Raw genomic sequence first — 22024 nt, forward strand, 5'->3', positions numbered from 1 at the left:
CGTAAATCAAAAGCGCACGCATGGCTACGGCAACACGCTTAGCTACGTATCACGTGTGAAGGCGCCGTTTTGTGCTCGATCCGAATGGTTTTGTTTGGACCGGTTAAATACCAAAGCAGTTGGACAGGAAACCACGAAAACACGTAGCTAGTATCGCAACAATACTTTACCACTTCGGCAAACGTGAATCGTAGGAACATCTACCTGCTAAACAAAATAATGATTTATCACAGTTACGGCCGCACTCGTCGTCTGCCTCCCACTAATGCCGGCGCATAATCGCTATCGCGCTCACCTATCACGATTTTCAACACGCTTCCATAGAACGACTACATCCTCACTTCAGATCGAAAAATTCTGATAAAAAATGTTCCACGGTGTTCCCCGCGTTACCACTTCATGATTAGACACTCTTACCGGTAAGTTTTCCATTGCATAAAAAAATAAAAGAATAGGTACCATGAAAATTGGTTGTCAGTCCCTTTAGGCTTCGCCTTTAAGAGTGGAACGCGACAGCATTCAAAGACCCCTGACTGCTTTTCATGCTTCCCGGCAACTGCAGCTTATGTAACCGTAACGTTTACCGGGAAACGCTGGCGGCGAACGCTATGCACGAAGGCAAGCTTTCTGGTAGAAACGCGGCCTCTTGCGTGGGTCGATCTCCTGTTATTGTTTCGCACTTTTAATATTTCAGTCTGAGAAGAGCTAGCATAAAAGATAGGCGCTGTCGGTGTTTTTTTTTTCGTCATTACATTTGCTTGCAGGCTACCGTTCTCAAAATTCTGAGGACTAACATTGTAAAGAATGAAAGACAAGGTATAAGCAACTTTGGTGGTAGAAGAGTGGTTGGGTATGCGTGATTTGGAATTGGGTTCGAAATTATATTTGCCGATGCGACGTCCGACGCGGGACATCAGATCTTTTTGCGACACGGGGCCTCTCACGCTATTGCGTTAAAATCGGCTTCACTTCACTATGCTTCTTGATGTGGCACAGCTGAACCTCGGGCTCATAAATGCTCTTGAGCGAACGAGGCATGATGTCAGGACATTTTCAGAAATTGGTTGGCTTCCTCACACTATGCTTACTAACATGGCAAAGCCGCACTTCAAGGGGTATTTTCCCAGTATCGGTATTCGTATTTTGTGCCCTCCCCTCCCCCTCCCTTCTCACCCCAGGAGCATAGGCGGAATATTTTCATTTCCCTGGAGGAAGGCGGGGAGGGGGCCGGGGCACGGTCAGCCTTCCGAAGCACATTATATATAATATATATATATATATATATATATATATATATATATATATATATATATATATATATATATATATATGTGTGTGTGTGTGTGTGTGTGTGTGTGTGTGTGTGTGTGTGTGTGTGTGTGTGTGTGTGTGTGTGTGTGTGTGTGTGTGTGTGTGTGTGTGTGTGTGTGTGTGTGCGCGTGTCCTATATGCCGATGACAATCGATATAAATAGTGTGTGTGCTGTGCCTCGTGGCGAAATTGCGTCGTCCGGACGGTCGGTGCATTCGTGTGTTATGTGCGCGAGTGTCGCTGTGTGGTGCCTACACCAGGGACATGTCCGGGACATATATGTATACTCGTGATGTATACAAGTGTGGGTATGCGTTCCTTTGCAGGTGGCGCCAGTCCCTTACCTGAAGTTTATTGAGAGCTTTGTGTGGGGGATCGTATTGTGTTCTTTCGGGACGTTGGTCCTGTAGTATTTGCTGACTTGTGGTTAATAACTCGTGGGTCGCTCGTCGGTCTGTTGGGAGCTGAAGAAAGGTGTGGTCTGCCGCCCGGCTAGTGAGACCTCGAGCTGCGCAGTCCACCTCTTCGTTGCCCCGCAGGCCTTCGTGCCCGGGGCACCAGACGATACCGTGGGTCCATTCTAGTGAGCGGTCCAGGATTCGAAGGACTTGTATAGGGAGTGTTCCATTTATGTATAAGCGACACGCCGCTTGTGAATCCGTAAGAACGCGGGCGGACCTTCACTTGCTCACGGCGTCGCGAAGTGCAAGAGCGATCGCTGCTGCTTCTGCTGCTGCGCTGCATGTGGCGCGGATGCGGGCAGAGGCTACCAGGTTCCCCTGATTGACGATGGCGATTGTGTATTTGAGCCCACGGCGTGGCGACGAGGGATACAGGATAGCGTCCGTGTAGTATGTATCTGGGTCTCTGAAAGAGCGTTTGTGCAACATGCGAGCACGCGCTGCTCTCCTCTCTTGATTGTAGGTGGGGTGCATGTTCCTGGGGATAGGGTCTACTACAATGTTCTCTCTAATGTGGTTAGGCAGGAGTTGCGTTTCTTCTTTGCTGTACTGGGGTGTCAGCGGGTACCCTAGCCGTTGAAGAAGGTACCTTTCCTGTTGCGTCTTGTTGAGGCGCTCCCTCTGCGCTATGAGCGTGGCAATTGCTAACTCCTCAAAAGTGTTGTATACCGCTAGCGCTAGCAATTTCTTTGTGCTTGTGCTTGACGGTAGCTGTAAGGCCGTTTTGTACGCCGTTCTTATAAGAGTGTCCGTGCGCTCGGTCTCGCTTTTGCGCTTGACTTGATACGGGAGTGCGTACGTGACAGTTGAGCAGTACGGCGCGCAGGAGGCACAATGAGGACAAAGCTATTTCACTATCAAAGTTAAGAGCGCCAGCTGTTAATGGGCTCACCCACACCAGTGATGTAGAAGTCTATGGGCTGTTCTTCAAGCGATCGCCACAGACAGACGAGAAGACACATCGAGGTGAAGCAAACTTTAGCCTGTGAAGAACTTTATCGGAGTCTACGAAGGTCTTTACGCAAACTTCTGCGGGCATGTGGGATCTTTATGAGAATTCCAGCATCAGCAAAATATCCCTCGAGTAAATCCTTGCGAATTTTAAGGGTTCGTTTTCAGTTAACCCGTGGTTTACCTGTGCCTACTAACCAATTTCCGAAATTCGCGAAACGTTTGCTTCAAGAGTGAGCATTCTCGCTCAAGTCGACTACATTGCCACCTACCCATGTCTCCAGTCGGTGCAGATAACTATATATACGACGTACGCGGTTAGGCTACCCTCCGCGAAACAGGTTCGTTAATCTCGCAGCAAGTAGCAGCAAAGTTCTCTTTGGCGCTGACCAGCCCTATGTGTCGTGAATCGTGAAACGGTGCATGTGGGGGTCCTTATAGCACCCCCCTCTCCCGACCTTTCTTTCGTGGTGCGCGGCGTGCGGCACGGACGGCCATGTATAATTGGCCGCGGAACGAAGGCGTTAAGAGACCGTTAACCGGTCCGTCGATTAAAGATTCACGGCAGCGTCCGACACTGCTGCCGGAACCACTGACCGGCGATGAGCGGTCGACCGCACTTTCCCCTACGCTTGCACAAACAAGCGCGCGGACCATAAATTTGCCCGTTCGCGCCACCGGCCACGTTTCGAGTGCTCGATCCACCGCCGCTGGGGATAAATGATGCATGGCTAGAGTATGCAACGAGCCGGTGTGTAAGGCCAGTGGCGGTCCGATGTAGAACGGGTCGCAGCGCCATCTGCACGTGGCGGCTTGCACAAGTGGGTGGCGACCGGGCTAACACGCGGAGTGGCACGTTACACGCGCCCTGATTGGATCTGAAAGGCCGGTTACGACATCGTTGCGCCCGATTAACGGCTTCTTGTGGCGCACGCTGGCACTTTTCGGTAGCTTGCCATGGGCCGAGGCGCCGACGAGGTTGCATTAGCACAACGCCATCAGCGTACGCGGTTACGACGAGATTGTGCGGGAACCGGCGTGGATAGCAAGCGAAGCGAAATGCGAGTGAGGGGAAAGCTGGCCGAAAAGTCGCGCATCGCGGTTACTACAGCAGTCCCGTTTCATTAATTAACATTGCCCGGACACACGCTTGTCCAGAATATAGGCAAGTCTAGCGAAACAGAAAGCCTGACATCTTTCCTAACCGTAGGCAGAGGTGTCTGTGGGGCACGCGCGCCATATTTTCTCCAATGTACGACACCGGTATACGGGGTGCTTCACTTGAGCCAAACCCTAAAAATACGCAAATGCTACGTAGCTGAACAGAAACAAGGCAATGTTGTTTTCCGTCGCTTGGAGATACTCACATTACTTCTATTTTTTGCATTCCGCCTAATTAGACAATTAGTCTTAATTAATTAATCAACTACTTAAATATTATAGTTAGATGAAAAGTGTAAATGATAGAATTGTAGAGTAACATGACAAACTCCCGATACAGCTTTCTGTTGCCCAATAGCTACCACATAAAATTGTCCGAGTGTGAAAGAAGCCCGCGAATACACGCAAAGTGCCTCGAGCGGCCAGTCGCGCGGTCGTTATAACCTATCGCTTACTATACCTGTGGTCTAATCGAGAGTTCGACGGAAGCTCGTCTGGTTGGGTTGAGACAGGACAAAGAAAGACGTACACCGACCAAGTAAAACTTATTAAAAGACAAGACATTCCGACTTCCCTACGGAAGCCACCGACCAAGTAAAACCTATTAAAACACGAGACGTTCCGGCTTCCCTACGGAACACTTGTGAACAAGGCTTCCGTAGGGAAGTCGGAATGTCTTGTCTTTTAATAAGTTTTACTTGGTCGGTGTACGTCTTTGTCATATATCTGCGGTCGTTCTAGGCGGGTCGGACTTGCTGCCTAAATCATGAATCTGGCTTCCCCGCATTACTTAGTCATCTAGTGGTAGAGCTCACCGCCTAATGAAGAGTAGAATATACAGGGTGTTTCATGTAACTTCAACCACAGTAGAATCTACCGGGTGGGCAAGGGAAGGGGGGCACTTGCCTCCCCTGCCCACCTGGTAGATATGCCTACGGTTCAAGTTGCGTGAAACACCCTCAATAAGTAAAACCTCATTAATTGCTTACGTGGAATCTAGCGGCTGGAAAACGTTTCATACGATCGCAGTTTGGCGACGTACTGAACGTTGGTGCCGAAAAATAGTGTTTTCCGGGAACGTATGAACCGGTAAGAAATGAGCGTAACTCTATTGGGTCATTCTTTGTTATCGATTGCGAATGTTGGCGCGAGGAAAATGTAAGTAACGGGAACGCATTAACGAGGTTCTATAGTGTAGCGCGCGGGGGGGGGGGGGGAGAGGGAATGCGTTGTATTCGGATCAGGTCCGAATATAACACGAGATGTTTTGAAGAGCTGATTAGTCAGCGGGGGTGAATAACGTCTTACGCCACATTCGCGCGAATACGGCATTTCGCCAGCTTTCTATGGGTCCAGGGAAGTATCTGAGAAATTTAAATTGTGCATTGTTGCTTTCCCCTGTTGTCTAGGGACGTCTAGCTGCCCTAATGAAGGCACTCTTCATTTACTCTGGCCCACCCAAGGATGACGAGCAGCGCCAGCTGTTTGACAGGGCTTCAGTGGTGAGGCCTGGGACAATGTGCGGAACATGACGCCAGTGTTTAAAGAATGTCATAAGAGAACTATGCCTGTTTAGTTCGTTGATGTACTCTTCCACGTATACAAGCTGTACGTGTTACTTTATTTCAGCCTTCAAGCCAGCTAAAGAAATGACCCTAGTCAAGGCTCAGCAATACCAATAAAAAATGCAAAGGGGAACTGCACTGTCAACAGAAATACTTTATCGGCTTTGCACACATCTTTACATTCACCCAAGTACACAAAGAACAGGCAACCACTTAATCCACCTTCTCCAGGAACAAGTTTGGGTAAAACCTGAGGCCTTCAACAGAGTCATCCCGGCATACCAAGCCCCTCTGCTCAGCACAAATCAACCTGGACACAGAAATCAATAAAACACAGATGCATTCATTTAGTCACTTGTTTTGCTGCTTATTCATGAATTTATAGTACACTCTGAATGTTGTTCATGTCCAATAAAAACACATATTGAAACACATACGAAGGCTAACAGGAAGTGCAATTAATAAGAAACTCAAACAGATGTGGCAAAAAATTGCAGTCATTATTGATGTGAAAAATAAATATGCAATGAGGACATGAAAAATATGGCGTCACTGAGCACGGCTGTTGGTGCCCAATGTGTCTAGTAGTTAAATGTGCAATGTACCCTAAAGTTAGTTCATGACAGCAAATTGGTTTCACCAGAATTTGTAAATGGGTCTGTTATTACGGATTTCAAATTGCAGAACTACAGAGCAATTTCGTTTTTCAAACATTTACACACTAAAAAAGTGGCTAAGGCTTCAACAAATTTCTTTTTCCCTCATAGCATTGTACACCCTCAGCAAGTCCAAAAGCTACAGAAGACAACCATAGGCCAAACACTGCACAATGCAACAGCAGGGCGAGGGTGGCATTGAGACTTGATTTCTGTGTTAACTTCTGCCACTCGCAGCAGGTGAAGAGGGACTCATCAGAGGCAACAAAGAGAATGACTGAACAGCTTGCATAAATTTATTTTACCAGTACATCCAGGATCAAAAGTATGCAGACAAGGGGCTCTGCAAAAAAATAAAGGAGAGGTATTTCCTCGATGCCTTAACATGCAACTTGAAACTGAAGACTGCAGTTCAGACTTGGTATTGCAAACGTTGCACTAACGTTATAAATTTCAGGTTGTCGGTCTGAGAGGCCAAGAAAATTTTTTTTTTCTTTCACAAATACGCTTTTCCACCTACTTTTGACCACAGGTGTCCTGGTGCGTGTTTTTTTTTGTTTTCTTAAGCTCACTGGGAGGGCTGTGTATCGTACCATGCAACGTGCATGGTACGATACACAGTCCTCCCAGTGAGCTTGCATGGTACATGCACGTTACGTACATGTACTCAAGTCCACAGTGTGACGTCGCTCGTGATGACACAGGACTTCGAGAGTTATTCAAGGTACCATCTGTTGTGTGATCTGTTGCTTGAATTGACGAACTGAAGTTTAGAGAAATGATAAAACACACAAACGGAATGTCTGCATGTTTTCTGCTTTACTTTGCATTGAAGCAAAAGAGTTGTACTACCGCTTCGTGTGCTTGTTCCTATGGTCGTGCACTCACGTGCGCAGGTACCAAAAATATGCCATTTTCTACTGTGTTCCAGCATGTGATCATGCTCTGCGATCCGCTTGTTCTGCCTCAGTATTCGTGTAGCACTGAATTACATCGCTAGTCATGTGTCCTTGTGCACAGCACGCAAAATCGTGTGTGGTGCGAAACGATAAGAGCTCATGCGCACCGCTGCCAGCGGAAGTGCGTATCGCCGTAAAAAAATAAGCGAGCAGAACAGAAAAAAGCAAAGGCGGGGCCCGTGACATATGTGTCACGCGATCCTCGAGGTCCGGCATGGGATAACCCTTTAAGGCGCCTTGTACACAATTGTGTACATTGTATTTCTGGTGTTTTTTTCACGTTTAGGGCGCGCAATTTTCCATTAGGTTGGCTTTAGCGCATTCCCAAACTTTAAACTGACAACCATGTGCATTTTGGGCGCCATCTGTCCCATTTCGGTGAAGATGTTCATATTAAAACAAGAAATGGCGGACGCTGGAGCAGCAAAGAGCGGTGAGTCAAGTTCTTACCTTTTTAGAGCCACTTTTTTTTATTGTGGCAAGCGAAAAAAATTTGACGCGCTTGTGCATCATATGAAGTACCGAGGAGTGATAATTTCATCCATTCTGAGGAGATGACCGAACGCTAACGCTCGCACGCGCATGTGTACACGATTGTGTACAAAGCGCCGTGGTCACTGCAGAAATGAAGAACGCTGAGAGTTGCTTTGATTTTCTTTCCAGGTTTTTTGGCGATTCGTCATTCTTCTTTCTACAGTGTAAACAAGCATAAGAAAACCCAAAAGACCGCTGAAAGGCTTTTGGAGCTCATTGCTGATAGATGTTTCAGACGTCGGGGAAAGTGACGAAGAAGAAGCCACGTGTGAAGCGACCGACACCTGCGTTGCAGCTGCATTCACCAACCTCACAGAAGAGGAAGATGCTGCTGCAGGGGGAACGCAAGCTGAAGAAGTGGACACTGAGAGTTCTTTTCCCTTTTGTGAACCTGGGTACCTGCAATTCTTTGCTGGACTACCACCACGACAATCAAATGCTGCCTAGAGCTAAACTCCTATATTTGATGAATTTTCGCTTGCAAGCTGCCGAAGCATTAATTAAGTCGGTACTACCCAAGAAAAAGCGTGGAAGGCCTTCTCTTGCAGAGATCCAAGCACCACAACCAAAGATAGGGCAAAAAAGCAAGAATATCGCTTCCTTGCACCGATGCGCACGACTCCTTTGACCATTGGCCCGAATCCCGTGACCAGAAGGTGCGAATTAGGTGCAAGCTCGAGAAGTGCACACGAGGCGCCCTGATATTCTGCATGAAATGCGCCGTGCCACTGTGTCTGACGAAAGAGAGAAATTGCTTCCTCGCATTCCATAAGTGAATTTTGTGACCACCGAGGCGCTGTGTACACAATTGTGTACGATGTTGCAAATACTAAAGTTTCATGATAACTTTCAAGAATTCGATGGTTTTGTGTTTCTTAGGTCCCAAAAACAATGTTTATATATAAAAAGATTTTTTTCTATGCATAATTGCAAGTGGCGCCTGAAAGGGATAATGCAGGGAAGGAATTTCACTTGTGAAAGCTAGACGAGGCGAGTGGAGAGAAAGTCCCGCTATGCAGTGGAGCCCGCCGGCTGAAATCATGGGTTCGCAGCAGTGAAATATTTCTATCTTGGCTATTAATGAGCCGACTTGAAAAATTTTTGTGGCAGAACACTCCCTAGAGGACACGTAACAGCTTCCAGTGTATAACCAAAATTTGCTATAGGGCCTGGTAAGGGCTCCTTTAAGTGTGGGTATAACAATAGCTTCTTTCCAAGCAGATGGAATGTATCCAGCTGCCCACAGCATTCAAAAGAGGTAAAGTATTTTTAGAATTTCTGAGTGTATGTGTTTGATCATTTCATAAATTCTGCTATCACTACCTGGTGTCAAGTCTTCACAACTATTGACAGATGCCTGAAGTTCAGCTAATCTGAACGGGCGATTGTACACTTCATTTCTTCCACATTTGCGTTCAAGGTGCTGTCACTCTGTGTTTTTTCTGAGCCACAGGAAAGTGTGCGTGTAGTGTGAGGCACTCGAGATTTGTTCAAAGTGCTCACCTAGAAAATCTGCCAGATTTTTCAGGCCATCTCCTTCGGTATTTACTACGAGTAGAGGATGAGACTGCTGGCGTTTTAATTTGTTTACCCAGTTCCAGACCTTTCTCTCATCAGTGTATGAATTAATACTGGATATATACTTCTCCCAACTAACCCTCTTAGCTCACCGACGTGTTCTTCCGCCCTGCGACTTTTCTTGTTTAAAATTAATGAGGTTTTCAGCAGTTGGGCAGTCACGTAGCAGACCCCAAGCTTTCTTTTGCTTTTTCCTTGCCTTTTCACACTTGTCATTCGACCACGGGGTGCGGCATTTGTTAGACAGTCCATTTGTTTGTTGAATGCATTTTATGGCAGCGTCTATTATAAGATCTGTCATGTAAGCCATGGCATTGTCCATATTAAGACCAGCAATGCCCTCCCTGTCTAAACGTGTATGTTCTCGGAATAATTCCCAGTTCACCAAGTCAACCTTCCATCGAGGAGGATGTGGAGAGCATTCGTCCTGTGTTGCAAGATTTAGAACTATCGGGAAGTGGTCACTTCCGAAACAGTTCTTAATAACATTCCACTCGAGGCACAGCAGGAGAGTGCTGGATACTATGCTTGAGTCAACTGAGGAGTAGGTGTTGTGTGCAACACTATAGTACATCTGCACCTTCTTATTGAGCAAGCATGCACCAGATGAATAGAGAAAGTTTTCAATTAACCACCCTGTTTCATCGCAACGGGAGTCTCCCTACAAAGTGTTATGTGCGTTTAGATCTCCAACAACAATACATGGCTCAGGGAATTCATCAATGTAATTTTGAAATTTGGTTTTATGAAGTTGATAGGCGGGAGGGATGTACATAGAGCTGATAGTAACTAGCCTGTTAAACAAGATCGCTTGAACAGCAACTGCCTCTAGGGGCGTACGGAGCTTTTTATTCACGACAGGCTACACATCTATCGACTACAATAGCCATGCCACCAGATGACGCAGCTGCATTATCACAGTCTTTACAAAAAATGGTATATTGTGGAAGAAAATTGGTTTGTGTGTATTTGAAGTGCATTTCTTGAACACACAGCACCCTGAGACTAAGTTTACAGAGGATTTGCTTAACGTCGTCGAGATTATGGAGGAGATCTCTGACGTTCCAATGAATTATTGAGTACCAATAACAAAAAGAGTTTTGTAGTGCGTGTTTAAGAAGAGAAAGTTAGTTTATAGAGGCCTTTACCAGCCCTGTGATCAGAGGTTACTCTTTTTTGGAGCAGTCAAAAGACTCTCGCCGCTCTTTAGGCGCTAACTGCGTCATTTGGCGGGGAGTCGTGACCACCACCTCTTGCGGGGCGCTGAACACCCACTCTTGAGCGCACTGTATTTACCATGAAGGCCTCGTTTCAGGGGACGAGACCCTTGTGGCCACCGGCCCCTGAGGCCGATGGCCACTTCTTCCGGGACAAGCAGCAGTAGCTGCAGCCACCGAGGGGGCGGATGGCTTCACTGCCGGCTCACACTGTGTGGGCCAGACCATTGCCGGGCGCCATTGTGGCACTGACCCCTGATGCGCCACATCAGCAAAACTGACTTTGGGCAGGTGGGACACCCACTTGCACACCTCCTTGAGTACTATATTTTCTTTCACTTTTACTGTCGCAATTTCTTTTTCTTTTTTTACAGGATAGGCACGACCATGAGTACACAGTGCGCTCCCCATTGCAGTTCGCACAGTTGAGGGAGTTTTCACATGATTTCGAGAGGCATTCATTTGTGCCGCATTTCACACAAGTCTGACAGCCTTGGCAGCTCTGTGAACTTGGCCAAATCGCTGGCACTTACAGCGTTGCATGGGATTTGGGACATACGGCCTGACCCAGATCTTCACATATCCTGCTTCAATAGAGTCGGGCAGGATGCTTGAGCCAAATGTAAGTATTAGGTGTTTGGTATCGATTTCTTTTCCATCAAGCCTCATTTTAATTCCATTAACATTGATCACATTCTGATCATTCCAATCCTCCAGAAGTTCAGCTTCAGACAACTCTATCAGATCAGCATCGGAGACAATACCGCGGGTGGTATTCATGGTACAGCTTGGGGTCACTGTTACTGGAACATCCTCAAAGGACACAAGATAGGGCAGTTTTTCATGTTGTTTCTCATTACGCAGCTTCAGAAGCAGATCATAGCTTGCCATTTTCTATGCTTTGTAACCAGGACCAAAAACTTCAGTCAGAGATTTTGAGACGATGAAGGGTGAAATCATTCTCACCGTCTTTCCAGGCTTATCAGAGTGGATTACGAGAAACGGGGGAAGTTCTGTGTTCGGTTGCCGAAAAATTGAAAGACCTCTTCGGTGCACCCTCGTTCCTGAGGGCGATCAGGAAGTGGGCAGAAGTAAGTTGCCATGGATATACATAATAAATTCGGCAGCGGCGCCAGCCACCCACCGCGAAGCCCAACGAGGGGACGCTGCAGGAACGTGAAAGGCTAAGTCCTACATTCACCAGCTGTACGGCACTACTATAACCAAATATGGTGTACCCAAGGTTGGCTAACCAGAGAAGGTTAACCCTTGCTGCCTAGGAAATTAGAAGTAAAAGGAAATAAAGAGAGGACACAAAAGATTCAAAGAGAGAGAGAAAAACTAGGATTGGAGACGAGGATTGGAGAGGAGGACAGGAAAAGGCAACTACCAATTTCCCCCGGATGGGTCAGTCCGGGGGTGCTGTTTACATAAAACCGAGGTCAAAGGGGTGCGTTGCCTCCACCGAGGGGCCATAAAGATCCAAGCACTCAGCAATGGCTCAACCCCCAGGATCGCTTCTTCCCTGGACACGGCTAAGCCACAAACTGTTAGACGCGGGACGGTCCAATCCTCGTGTACTTGGGTACGTGCTCTCGCAACACACCAAACGCCTGCTCACGCAGACCATTCTTTGCCTTGTTGCATCATAAATGAATGCTTGTGTGGAGCACAACAATGTTCTCAAAAAATCGAAAAATATTTTATGGAGTAACTGAAGCCTGGAGGACAAAGGTTTCGTACTAAAGGAAACTATTGAGACAACACACAAGGAGTTGAGAAGCCTCTATGGCTACTTTCTCAGCATCATTAAAGCAGCATTGAACGATATACAGTAGAACCTCGTTGATACGTTCCTGCTATGTACATTTTTCCAGCACAAACGTTCGTAATTGAGACCAAAAAGTGACCCAATAGAGTTGCGCTCATTTTTTACCAGTTCTTATGTTCCCGGAACACGCGGTTTTTCAGCACTAACATTCAGTATGTCACCAAACTTCGATCGTATTATATGTTTGCCGGCCGCTAGATCCTATGTAAACAAGAAAACGCATAGGTGCGCGCGATCAGGAATAGTATATAGCTGCCCGCCGCGGCAGTTTCACCATAATACTCACCCGCCCGTATCAACACTGGCGCGCGCTCAGTTTCGAATTCCGGTACCGACAAATCTTCTCTGGGATCGTCACACGTGGCACTCACAGCTATCACTGCCAATCCTATTACAATAAGTATCTTCGCCTATCTGTCTCACAGCGTGTGCTGCCGTCGGAAACGTAGTGCACGCTTTTAACAGGCGATAACCGAAACGCACCGCCATTCCCTGCAGCAAACAGCGCGACTTGGGCATCACATTTCGCTTTGGCGGCATCAGGTGTCACCCACTTAAAATACCACGCAATAGGAAAACAACAAAATGCGTCTTGGGCCGCCGGAGCACCACCACATCCACGCACGTTGGCGTCTCGTGCCGCAACAATCCGCGTGACGCTTCGCATTATATAGATGTCACCAATAGTTGATCCTGTCAATATTTTAGTTACTTTGGATTGTACATTTGCTCAGTTAGTACGTTTTCCTCACTTTTTTTTTTTTTAATGTAGGAACGAGGTTCTACTGTAATAGCATTCCATATGGTTCCCTGCTTCAACATTGATGCAACAAGAGTGTAGTGCTCACCTTTCTTTGGCCAATATGACTGAAATGTGAATGAGCGGTGAGAGTTGTTCAGCTGACAATGAACCATGCTCATCAATCTGGAAGAAAACAAAACAGTTACTGAGACTTTAGTTGCTACAGTTCTTGCCTGTTGCAGTTGTGAAACACATAAAATACAATACACGGTATAAAGGTCTATCAGTACCATAACCAAGGGCTTGAATACCAGGGCTGGTTCACAATCAGAAAATATATACAGTAAGCTCAAAGATGCAGTAACAACCCAACCAACCAATATTTATTCTTTTTCTTTTTCTCATCAATTGTGAAGTAAGTGTGCTGTTGAGGAAAGGGCTAAGAAAACCTTAGAAGCTTACTATTAGTGCGTCATCTTAACAGTTTAGTTACCTCACATGCATTCTGACAGTTCCCACATGTCTAGAGAAGTGGGCAATTGATAAATAATTAGGAATTAATAGTAAATAAGAATACATATAGAGGTTCTCAAAGGCATCTCATCCAGCACACTGTAGCACACTACAAACAACAGTTAGGAGAAACTTCAGACATTGCAAGATGATATGAAAGGGCACTGCCAATAGCTTACAATGATATGATATTACCACGATCAGCCACTGTCAGGAGCAGTTACTTTGAGGTAATAAACAAGCCAGAAACATGCTTCTCAGGCAGTCGGAACCATTTTGAATGTTACATCTGACAATGGTTTAGCCTTTAACCGGATGTTTGCTCGTCATGCACATGCATTGTGTTACTGTCCCTGTCTCCATCATTGTCATAATTTTTCTCCTATTCTTTTCTTCCCTGCTCTCAGCGTTGAGTAGCTATCCAGAGCCTTACACACGAGGCCTACCTCATAGCTTTCTTTACATAAACTCTTCCGGTACTTTAACAGTTTCCTACAAAACTAAGAGCTACTTCATTTTCAAATAGACAGGTCCGATATAGAACTTTATCGTAGAAAATCAACAGCATTGGAAGGAATGAACACTTGCCAACTGTCGTGCCTCTGCACTAGTTTTTTCGTCATTTTGCGTTGCCAGTTTCAGCACTGTGACTCCACTTCCAAACACATGCAACCTGTGTATAAACAAGTAAGATACAAAATGTTACAGAAAACAAAGTTCTCACACTTCAATCATCTCATACAAGTTGTGCCAGTGTAAAACCAGCTCAAGTTCCTTGACAAGGCAAAAGCAACAGTAAAATGGCTTCAATGAAAATAACAAGAAGCATTGCAGATATACAAATCTGATAATGTTCCAAGCGCATGCTCAACTCATGCAAGGACTACCGAGTGCCAGTAATCCTTACTGCTTTGCTGCTCCACTTATGGTCAAGACAACCTTGAGCACAACACCGAGATAGGCAGCACTGTGCATTCTGTCAGGTGATTTCTTAAGGGGTGCAACTCCTCAACACTGCTATTGCACAATCTTTTTGCCCTCCCCTTCCTGCCAATCAATCTTGAATGTTAAATGAGCTGGTCACAGTATAACTAAAAAAAAGGAGGGGGGGGAGGGATAGTGGTTGAAACGTAAAAACTACAAGCTCTTAACTATAATTGCCCTTCAATGTGATAAGGGTTACAACTGCTAGCATTACTTGCAGAAGCGGTGGGGTAGTGAAAGTCATCATGAAATCAGTTTATTATTGCATTAATTATGACAGCAGATCACCTAGCTGCCTGTACTAATTTAGAGCAGATTTATTGGCCTTATTACACCAAGCTACACCAAACAGACTTGGTAGCCATGCTCATGTGACAGACATGCATATCCTTGCTTGTACCATCTTGTCACCTGGCTTGCAATAACGTGAAACTATTCCACTCTGTTTTTATTCCAGATCCACCATCTGCTCTCAGTGATTGGTCAAAATGTTTCAGGCCAGGCCCATATAGCTATATATACCAGTATAGGCTGGCATAAATAGCACATAGGCTTGTGTAACAGCCACACTAATGTAACACCAACATTCTCAAATTCAAGAGAAACATTCTGCCAAATACTTTCAAATTTTACTTGTATAGAAGCTACACCCCAATGTTTAGAGAAAAGTGGGTGTATAAAAAGCAGTCTTCTGGTATCGAAAGCCTAGCTTATCAGCATTGAGCTGTAGATACAGTCTACATTGAATAATTTTGTATATCCTGGTGTTTGTCATCTCACTTCACATGGGTATACGTAGCAGCTTCATTTCATGACCGCGGACAGGTCAAGTTTCACTTAATATTTATGCAATAAAAATTGTGTTTCTATCCATGTAACGGCTGCACCCTAACCTTCTGCAGGAAATAGTGGAAAAGAGGGCATGGATATTAGAGGAGCCTATACAAAGTACACTCAGAAATTGACACGGCATGCGAAACAGGGACGGTGCGTCAAAAAGGCTCTCAAATGCACAATGTATCGCGGATTGAACAGCTCAGAGATCTTTTTTCACTATTAAACTTTACATGCTGTTAAGTTTCAAAATGACGTGCTGTTTACCTCAACGGTAGCTGTAGCGACTCCATTACCTTGCATGCATTCAGAAGGTCCTCTGGTGATAAAAGCTGCATGGAAAGTAAAACATCACATTCAAGTAGAACGCTACATCCTGGGTACAGTACCATAGGTGCCTGTTCTCGTAAATAATTCTGCATATTATCCCTCAAATGTACCGTACCAAAATGCTCATCAATGGGAATGTGGCCACCGTGGCCAAGAACCATCTCAACAACCTTGTACTCATGGCATTCTTCTGCCAAGACAAAGTCAGGGGTACTATTCCTAGTTGCAGCAGCTGATTTCAACGAAGAAGGAATGCAAAATGCATGTGCATCATCTTTGGGGTACAAGTTAAAGAAATTCAGGTGGTCAAAATGAATCCGAAGCCTTTCACTACAGCGCCCCTCAAAATCCATGGCGAAGTTTTGCTTGTGCAGTTGCATCTGTAGTTTCGTCTTTGGTCTCGGTCTCGTCTGTGGTTTCGTGTGTGAAATTTCAACAAAGGTGGAATGCAAAAACACACATGTACCATGCACGTTAAAGAACCCCAGGTGGTCAAAATGAATCCAGAACCCTCTACTACAGCACCCCTCATAACCCACAGTGAAGTTTCGAGACATTAAACCACACAGTGTAATTTTTCTTTAATCAAGTCCAAAGTGAGCTCTCACAATAAGTCATTTTTTGTTTAAAAGAATGCTTCCTACATGCTGCCAAACACCAGGCACAAAAGAACTCACCTCAAGACCCCTTGCTCTGTTTATCCTACAGTAGACATCCGTTAGGGAAAGAATTCCTCCACTTTCCTATTGAAAAGAATGATCAAGTTAGTCAATATTGTTTGCACTGAGTCTGACAATGACACAACCTAAATTTGTTCAGTAACCACAATGCCATGTCGGTGCATCTTACCAGCCAATATACGAACTGACACAAGAAAAACCTGCCGTTCAGACACAATTCATGCCAATTATGCAGAAGCTTTAGAAATGTAGCCAACAGGCCAGATGCCACATAAAATCGACATCAAAGAGCAGTGCTCTTTAACAATCACAAGTATGTCTTGCGCACTTTCTCCCAGTATGAAAATGACAGACAGTCACAGCTACTGCAAACAAAAATGTTAACATAATGGCTGCTCAGAAATAACGAGCTCCTAACCTGTGCAGGATAATCCCACACTACACAAATCAACAGCAGCAAGATGACAGCAGGGCAATTAAAAGTAACACAGAGAACATAGAATTTATCAATCAATTGCTCCTGAAAAATCTGATCATCAGTATCACTGCACAAGGAACGGCCTTTGAAACACACACCTGGACAGGTCCCTCCAGAACTTCAGCGAGCTGCTTGGCAAGCTCTTGGTAATAGTTAATTCCAGATCCATAGGCACTTTTTGTGACTGGATCGCTGATTCCAAGAGACAGCAAATGAGACTTGAACATGATCGTCTGTGCAGACACAAGAAGGTAGCAAGAGTTGGTGACAGCCACAATCTGAAGCTTGGCATTGCCATTGCCAGGAATCTGAAGCTTGGCATTGCCATCAAAACGAACATGTGGCCAAGAAGTGTGATGAAAAACACAGCAGCATGAGGGCTGTGCTAGATGGAATGAATGCATTCTTAAAATGAGGGTTGGTATAATGTGACGTCTCTATTTGCTTGATCCTCTTTCTTTCTTTTGATCTACCACTCACAAACGGCTGACCACAGCACAGACATGGTCCGAGTACTGCTTGGACCCTTGGCAAAGTGGGAAAAGAAGTAGCACTGTAACAGAGTCGTTATATTGTCCCTGCCCAGATCAATACACACACCGGAAGCGCAAGAGGAGGGAAACAGTGCCGTCCAACAACTAAAGGTTGTGCCGCGTGTGGTTGCAAGCATTTCTTTAATCAAACTAAAATCACTGTAACGTATTTTAAACAGTCAGTCGCTTTACTTGACTGTGAGATACAGCTGCCTATTGATTTAATGTGATGCGTCTTACTGGCTCTGTGCCCAGGTTGGTTCTACTTTATTTATTTAGAGTCACTTCATATTAAACATTAAACTATTGGACACCACTGTGTCCTGTGTTCCTTCTTTTGCGATGCCGTCCTGTAATTTACAGACTTTTTTCACTCATTTTATCAACACAAGAAAATGTGTGGGTGACAAGGCAACATACAATGCATCAGGTAGCATAAAATGCAAGCTTCCATTCGGGTGCTTTGCAACTGAGAGGAAAAAAAACCTGACCACCAGACATGCCTTGAAGCACACACAAGTGCTTGAAATTGACTGCCTTTTCCTGATAACTGTCAGCAGAAGACACATGTCGAGTGCATGGAGCATTCTTTGTTGGGCATACTAACAAGCAGAAGTGCATAAACGGCACCATGCTGATGTAAACTTTCTGTGGAGATCAGCATTTGTCTTGAATATTTGTTTGAACTTGTTCAGAGTGTTATAAAAGCTTTGCTCTCCCTGTACGCCTAACCGTCACCACATTTTTCGCACGTCAACACACATTAGATGCATGTAGACAATGCATGTTAATTTTAAAAAATTATGTGTACAGCAAAAAAAAATATCTGATTTTATGACTTGCTGAACAGTACTGTTTGACACAAACAAATATGTAAATGCGTGAAGATATGGTTGTAGTGGTGAGTAGGGGTTGCTGCTGAAAGAATGAATGAACAACATCTTTATTGGAAAGGCTGGCATTTTGGCCTAAAGTGCTCACACTTACTTCATCATCAGTCAAACTACTTCCTTTCTCTTTTAACTTCTGTGTGATACTTTTGGACAGTGCCACCATGTCCTTCGCCTGAAACAAAGCACAAAGAACACAGTGACAGTTCTCTCTTGTACATGTGTGCGTATTAGTTCATGCCCTATTAACCAGAAAAATAAGAAATGCTGCATTCGACCAGATTTTTGTGAAAGCCTAAAGGGACACTAAAGGAAAATAATAAGCAGAGCTAAATTTAAAGATTAGGTTTCTGTAATAATGATATTGTCATTCATAGCAAGAACAAAGGTTTTGTGAGGGAGAAAATGATGGAAATGAAAAATCGGAGTGATGCCACCTGTTGCAGACTATTACCTCTCACGAGGTGTCAGCACTGGCTGATTCAGAGAGAGTGGCATACAGGGAGATCACATGAAAATTATGCCGACTTGTCCCTTTGGCGTGGGCATTTCAAACTCAGGAGCAGCAGCAGGACCTTTGGCAGCAACTTTCTACACAACTTAGTGGTATATTAGCACACAGAAAGTGTTGATAGACTTCTAGACAGTCTATCGGTCTAGCTAAACCTAATCCTTTAGTGTCCCTTTAAGCTGCAGCGAACTGCGGATACAATTAAGTTGACCATTATATTATTTGCAATGAAGCAAGACACGACTGGCCAACAAAAAATGGTGATAGACTTCCAGACAAATATTCTATTGATCTAGCTCAACTTTATCCTTTAGTGTCCCTTTACCCTTTAGGCTGAAATGAACTGCAGACACAACTAAGATGACCATTATAATTAATTGAAATGAAGCATCACACAACAATCAACATTTTTTACTTAGTCCAAGTGTTATGAATTTCAGAAAACAAGCAGATCATGAAATATTCAAGTTAAGGCCCAGTTCCGAAATTTGTTTGTCAAGCACATGTAACAAAATGAAATTATAAGTTGTAAGCCCTAATTTTTAGGTCAAAGCCGGGCAATATAAACAGAACAGTACTGCTGTGCCTTGAGGCATGCCGTACCCAAACAATTCCAACTTTCTTGCTTCTTTTTATAAACCTCTCAAAACTAAAAGATTTCATCACATCAAGCTGTAGTCTTTGTTTGCACAAGTAATAATGAGGGCATCCCAGGAAATTATAAAATGTTGAATGGATTTGACATACGAAATAACCTGCTGGTTTCTACATGCAACAAAGGCTGTACAAACAGAAGTTTCCCATTCACAATTTACCACAGAGCTTCGATGCCTTGTTGAAAACACTTTTAGCTATAACAGCTGTGAAATAGGATATACTGAAACTGCAGCTTGCAGCTTTTATTTCTCCTCAGTTTAAGTGCGTTTTCTTCGGTGAGAGAGAGTTGGCATGAATTTCTGTCTTTGTAATCAATTTCGTTCAGTGTCTTTATGAATAAATGTCACATAATCAGTAACATGTGTACCATTAGTGTTTTCTTGCCTGCAGTGTTATGTTTTCATCACATCACTCCATCATAGTTCATGACTACACACATTTGTGAATACACATCTGCGAGTACAGCCATGACAGTATTACGAAAGCAAACAATGATAAAGACACTTGCCATTTCCATCAACTTGCTAAGGTCTTCGAAGGCTGCAGATATATTCTTGTCTGCTTCATCATGCTTGGCCTGGATCTGACGTTCAATGCCAACAATGCCAGTGCGAATCTTTTTGCCCTGTCAAAGTAAGTTACAATGGTCCAAGGTGCTCTTGTCCACACCTGGGTCACTGTCACGCCCAGAAATCGTGATATATCTGTGCTCACTCACTCGTGAATCCACTGTCGGCATCTTCAGCCAATCTTTTCTTTGGAGCGCTGCTTGCATTTCCTGGTAAAACTGATGTCACGAATTTAAGCGTAACTCACATACTACGCGCTATTGTGCGCCTTACCTCTGATGAGCCTCCACTCCGAAAGGAGAACCGCACATAGTCGAATGGACTGCCCTGCACGACGCCAGCATGTTTCTCGTCAGTCGGTGGCGAGACGTGGGCCACTACCTTGGCGCTGTGGTGCGGCAGGACATTGGTTACACGACAAACAGGGTTTCCACAGCAGCCGTACCTTTTACTCCAGCTCCCACTCTGTTCTTCGATAAGTACGATGAGGCTCAGGTGCAAGCTTATCCGCTGTTTCTGCATAAAAAAAGAACAAATGAAAGTAAAGCGACCCTGCTAAGATGATCACGGCGACAGCTACCTCAGGTCCTGTCCAGTAGATTTGATGCGAAGTCAGCACCAACTCGCCACCAACGAAAGGTGTCTGCAACAATTACACGTTAACGCCAGCCCCATCAATGGCAACTCGCGGCATAATTTTTTTTTATTCAAGAAATATTCACGACACAGCTGGAAAAGGGCGAGTTTCATCTCGCTTGGTGCACATCACCTTTCTCTCACCGTCGTACAGTGCTACACCCGGCTGTTGCCGAAGGATCACTTCGCCACTTTGTAGATTCTCACTGGACCACACAAACCTATTCATCACTGCCTTCAAACAGGAACTGTCACATCCATCAATGTGTAATGTAAGAATAAATCTATGCACATTTGATCGCTGCACCACTGGCTGCACGGCACACCCACTGTACCCAAGACAACCAGAGACAATCACAACAAAGCGATCTCAACGCCACCCCGACTCAACCGAAGGCCTCAACCAGAAAGTTATAAAGTAAGAGGCAAATGTTGCGCTTATGTTTGCTTGAGTCATCCTAAAATTCTTAGCAGACTACAAGCGAATTTAACAAATAACAATTAGTATTTGTCGACCAGAGATGTTGATGTGCAAGGAGGCTTGACTCCGAGATACCCACCAACCATTCTAGTTTAGCAATGCGCACATTATGGCCTCGCTGATGAGAAGCTTCATTATGAGAAGCTTGATGAGAAGGTCAGAAACGTCGGAAACCGTTGATCCTGCTGAGAGATGGAGAGAAGGCAACCCATTAAGCATGCGCTTGGTTTGCGGTGTACGCATGTAGAAATGTATGGAGAAAGTGCAAGGGCGTGCGCAGCGTCGTTCGTGCCACCTATGTCCAGCGCTACGAAGTAATACCGGGAGAGTGCGTGCAGTTCATTCACCGTAATTTATTTACGTTTCTTCAGTAACCAGTTACATGCAACCAATTACTTTATTGATAAGACAAGCCATGTAATGATATAGCTTTGGCAATACCTACTGTAAAACGCCTTTTTAACGAAGCGCTGCACTTCGCCCGTTTCAAGCAGTTAAAGCACAGAACACCTATACAAAGTACACCTAATTGTCCACCTCTCCATTAATAATCGTAGATTTTCATTATTTATGTTACCCATGGCACACACATCAATGGCCTATTGGCCTCTCACATCAATTTGTGGGTTGAGTTGACAAGCTTCTAATGCAGAGTCCCATCACTTAATTCTACTGTATTGAAGAAACCAGATCATTTCCTTCTTTAGCGCCACTATTTTACCTCTTTGTACAAAATTTTCCTTCAACTCCCTCTCTGTCAGCTTGCATTCGCGATGTCTATTCCAAATTTATTATAATTTGGAGCTGCGCTGTTTGGCCGCAGCCACAGGGCAATTTGCAATGCACGCCATAAATTTATAGAAGCAACAAGCTGGTTACATTGCTAGGAATTCTGACTACTGACAGTTTTAGCACATGTTCTATTACTTACAATTGTTTTAAATGTAGTTATATTTTATCAT

The 22024-nt window shown here is 44.7% G+C and overlaps 1 protein-coding gene and 1 long non-coding RNA gene across 2 annotated transcripts; one reads left to right on the top strand and one right to left on the bottom strand.

The window, feature by feature from the left end:
- Positions 1–303: 303 nt before the first annotated feature.
- On the top strand, positions 304–5570 carry LOC139057370 (uncharacterized). The gene is made up of 3 exons (XR_011512725.1): positions 304–419; positions 5294–5386; positions 5514–5570. It is a non-coding gene; the product is annotated as an uncharacterized lncRNA (long non-coding RNA).
- A 13-nt stretch (positions 5571–5583) lies between these two features.
- On the bottom strand, positions 5584–20937 carry Vps36 (vacuolar protein sorting 36). The gene is made up of 13 exons (XM_070535425.1): positions 20715–20937; positions 20526–20588; positions 20391–20461; positions 20219–20333; positions 20095–20163; positions 19885–20001; positions 18306–18383; positions 16884–17018; positions 16305–16370; positions 15565–15629; positions 14068–14152; positions 13073–13149; positions 5584–5759 (listed from the first exon to the last, which is right to left on the bottom strand). The coding sequence occupies exons 1-13, from the start codon at positions 20808–20810 to the stop codon at positions 5663–5665; spliced, it is 1134 nt and encodes a 377-aa protein (XP_070391526.1). The 5' UTR covers positions 20811–20937; the 3' UTR covers positions 5584–5662.
- Positions 20938–22024: the final 1087 nt, after the last annotated feature.

The sequence above is a fragment of the Dermacentor albipictus genome, chromosome 3, assembly GCF_038994185.2.
Source record: "Dermacentor albipictus isolate Rhodes 1998 colony chromosome 3, USDA_Dalb.pri_finalv2, whole genome shotgun sequence".
Classification (NCBI taxonomy): domain Eukaryota; kingdom Metazoa; phylum Arthropoda; class Arachnida; order Ixodida; family Ixodidae; genus Dermacentor; species Dermacentor albipictus.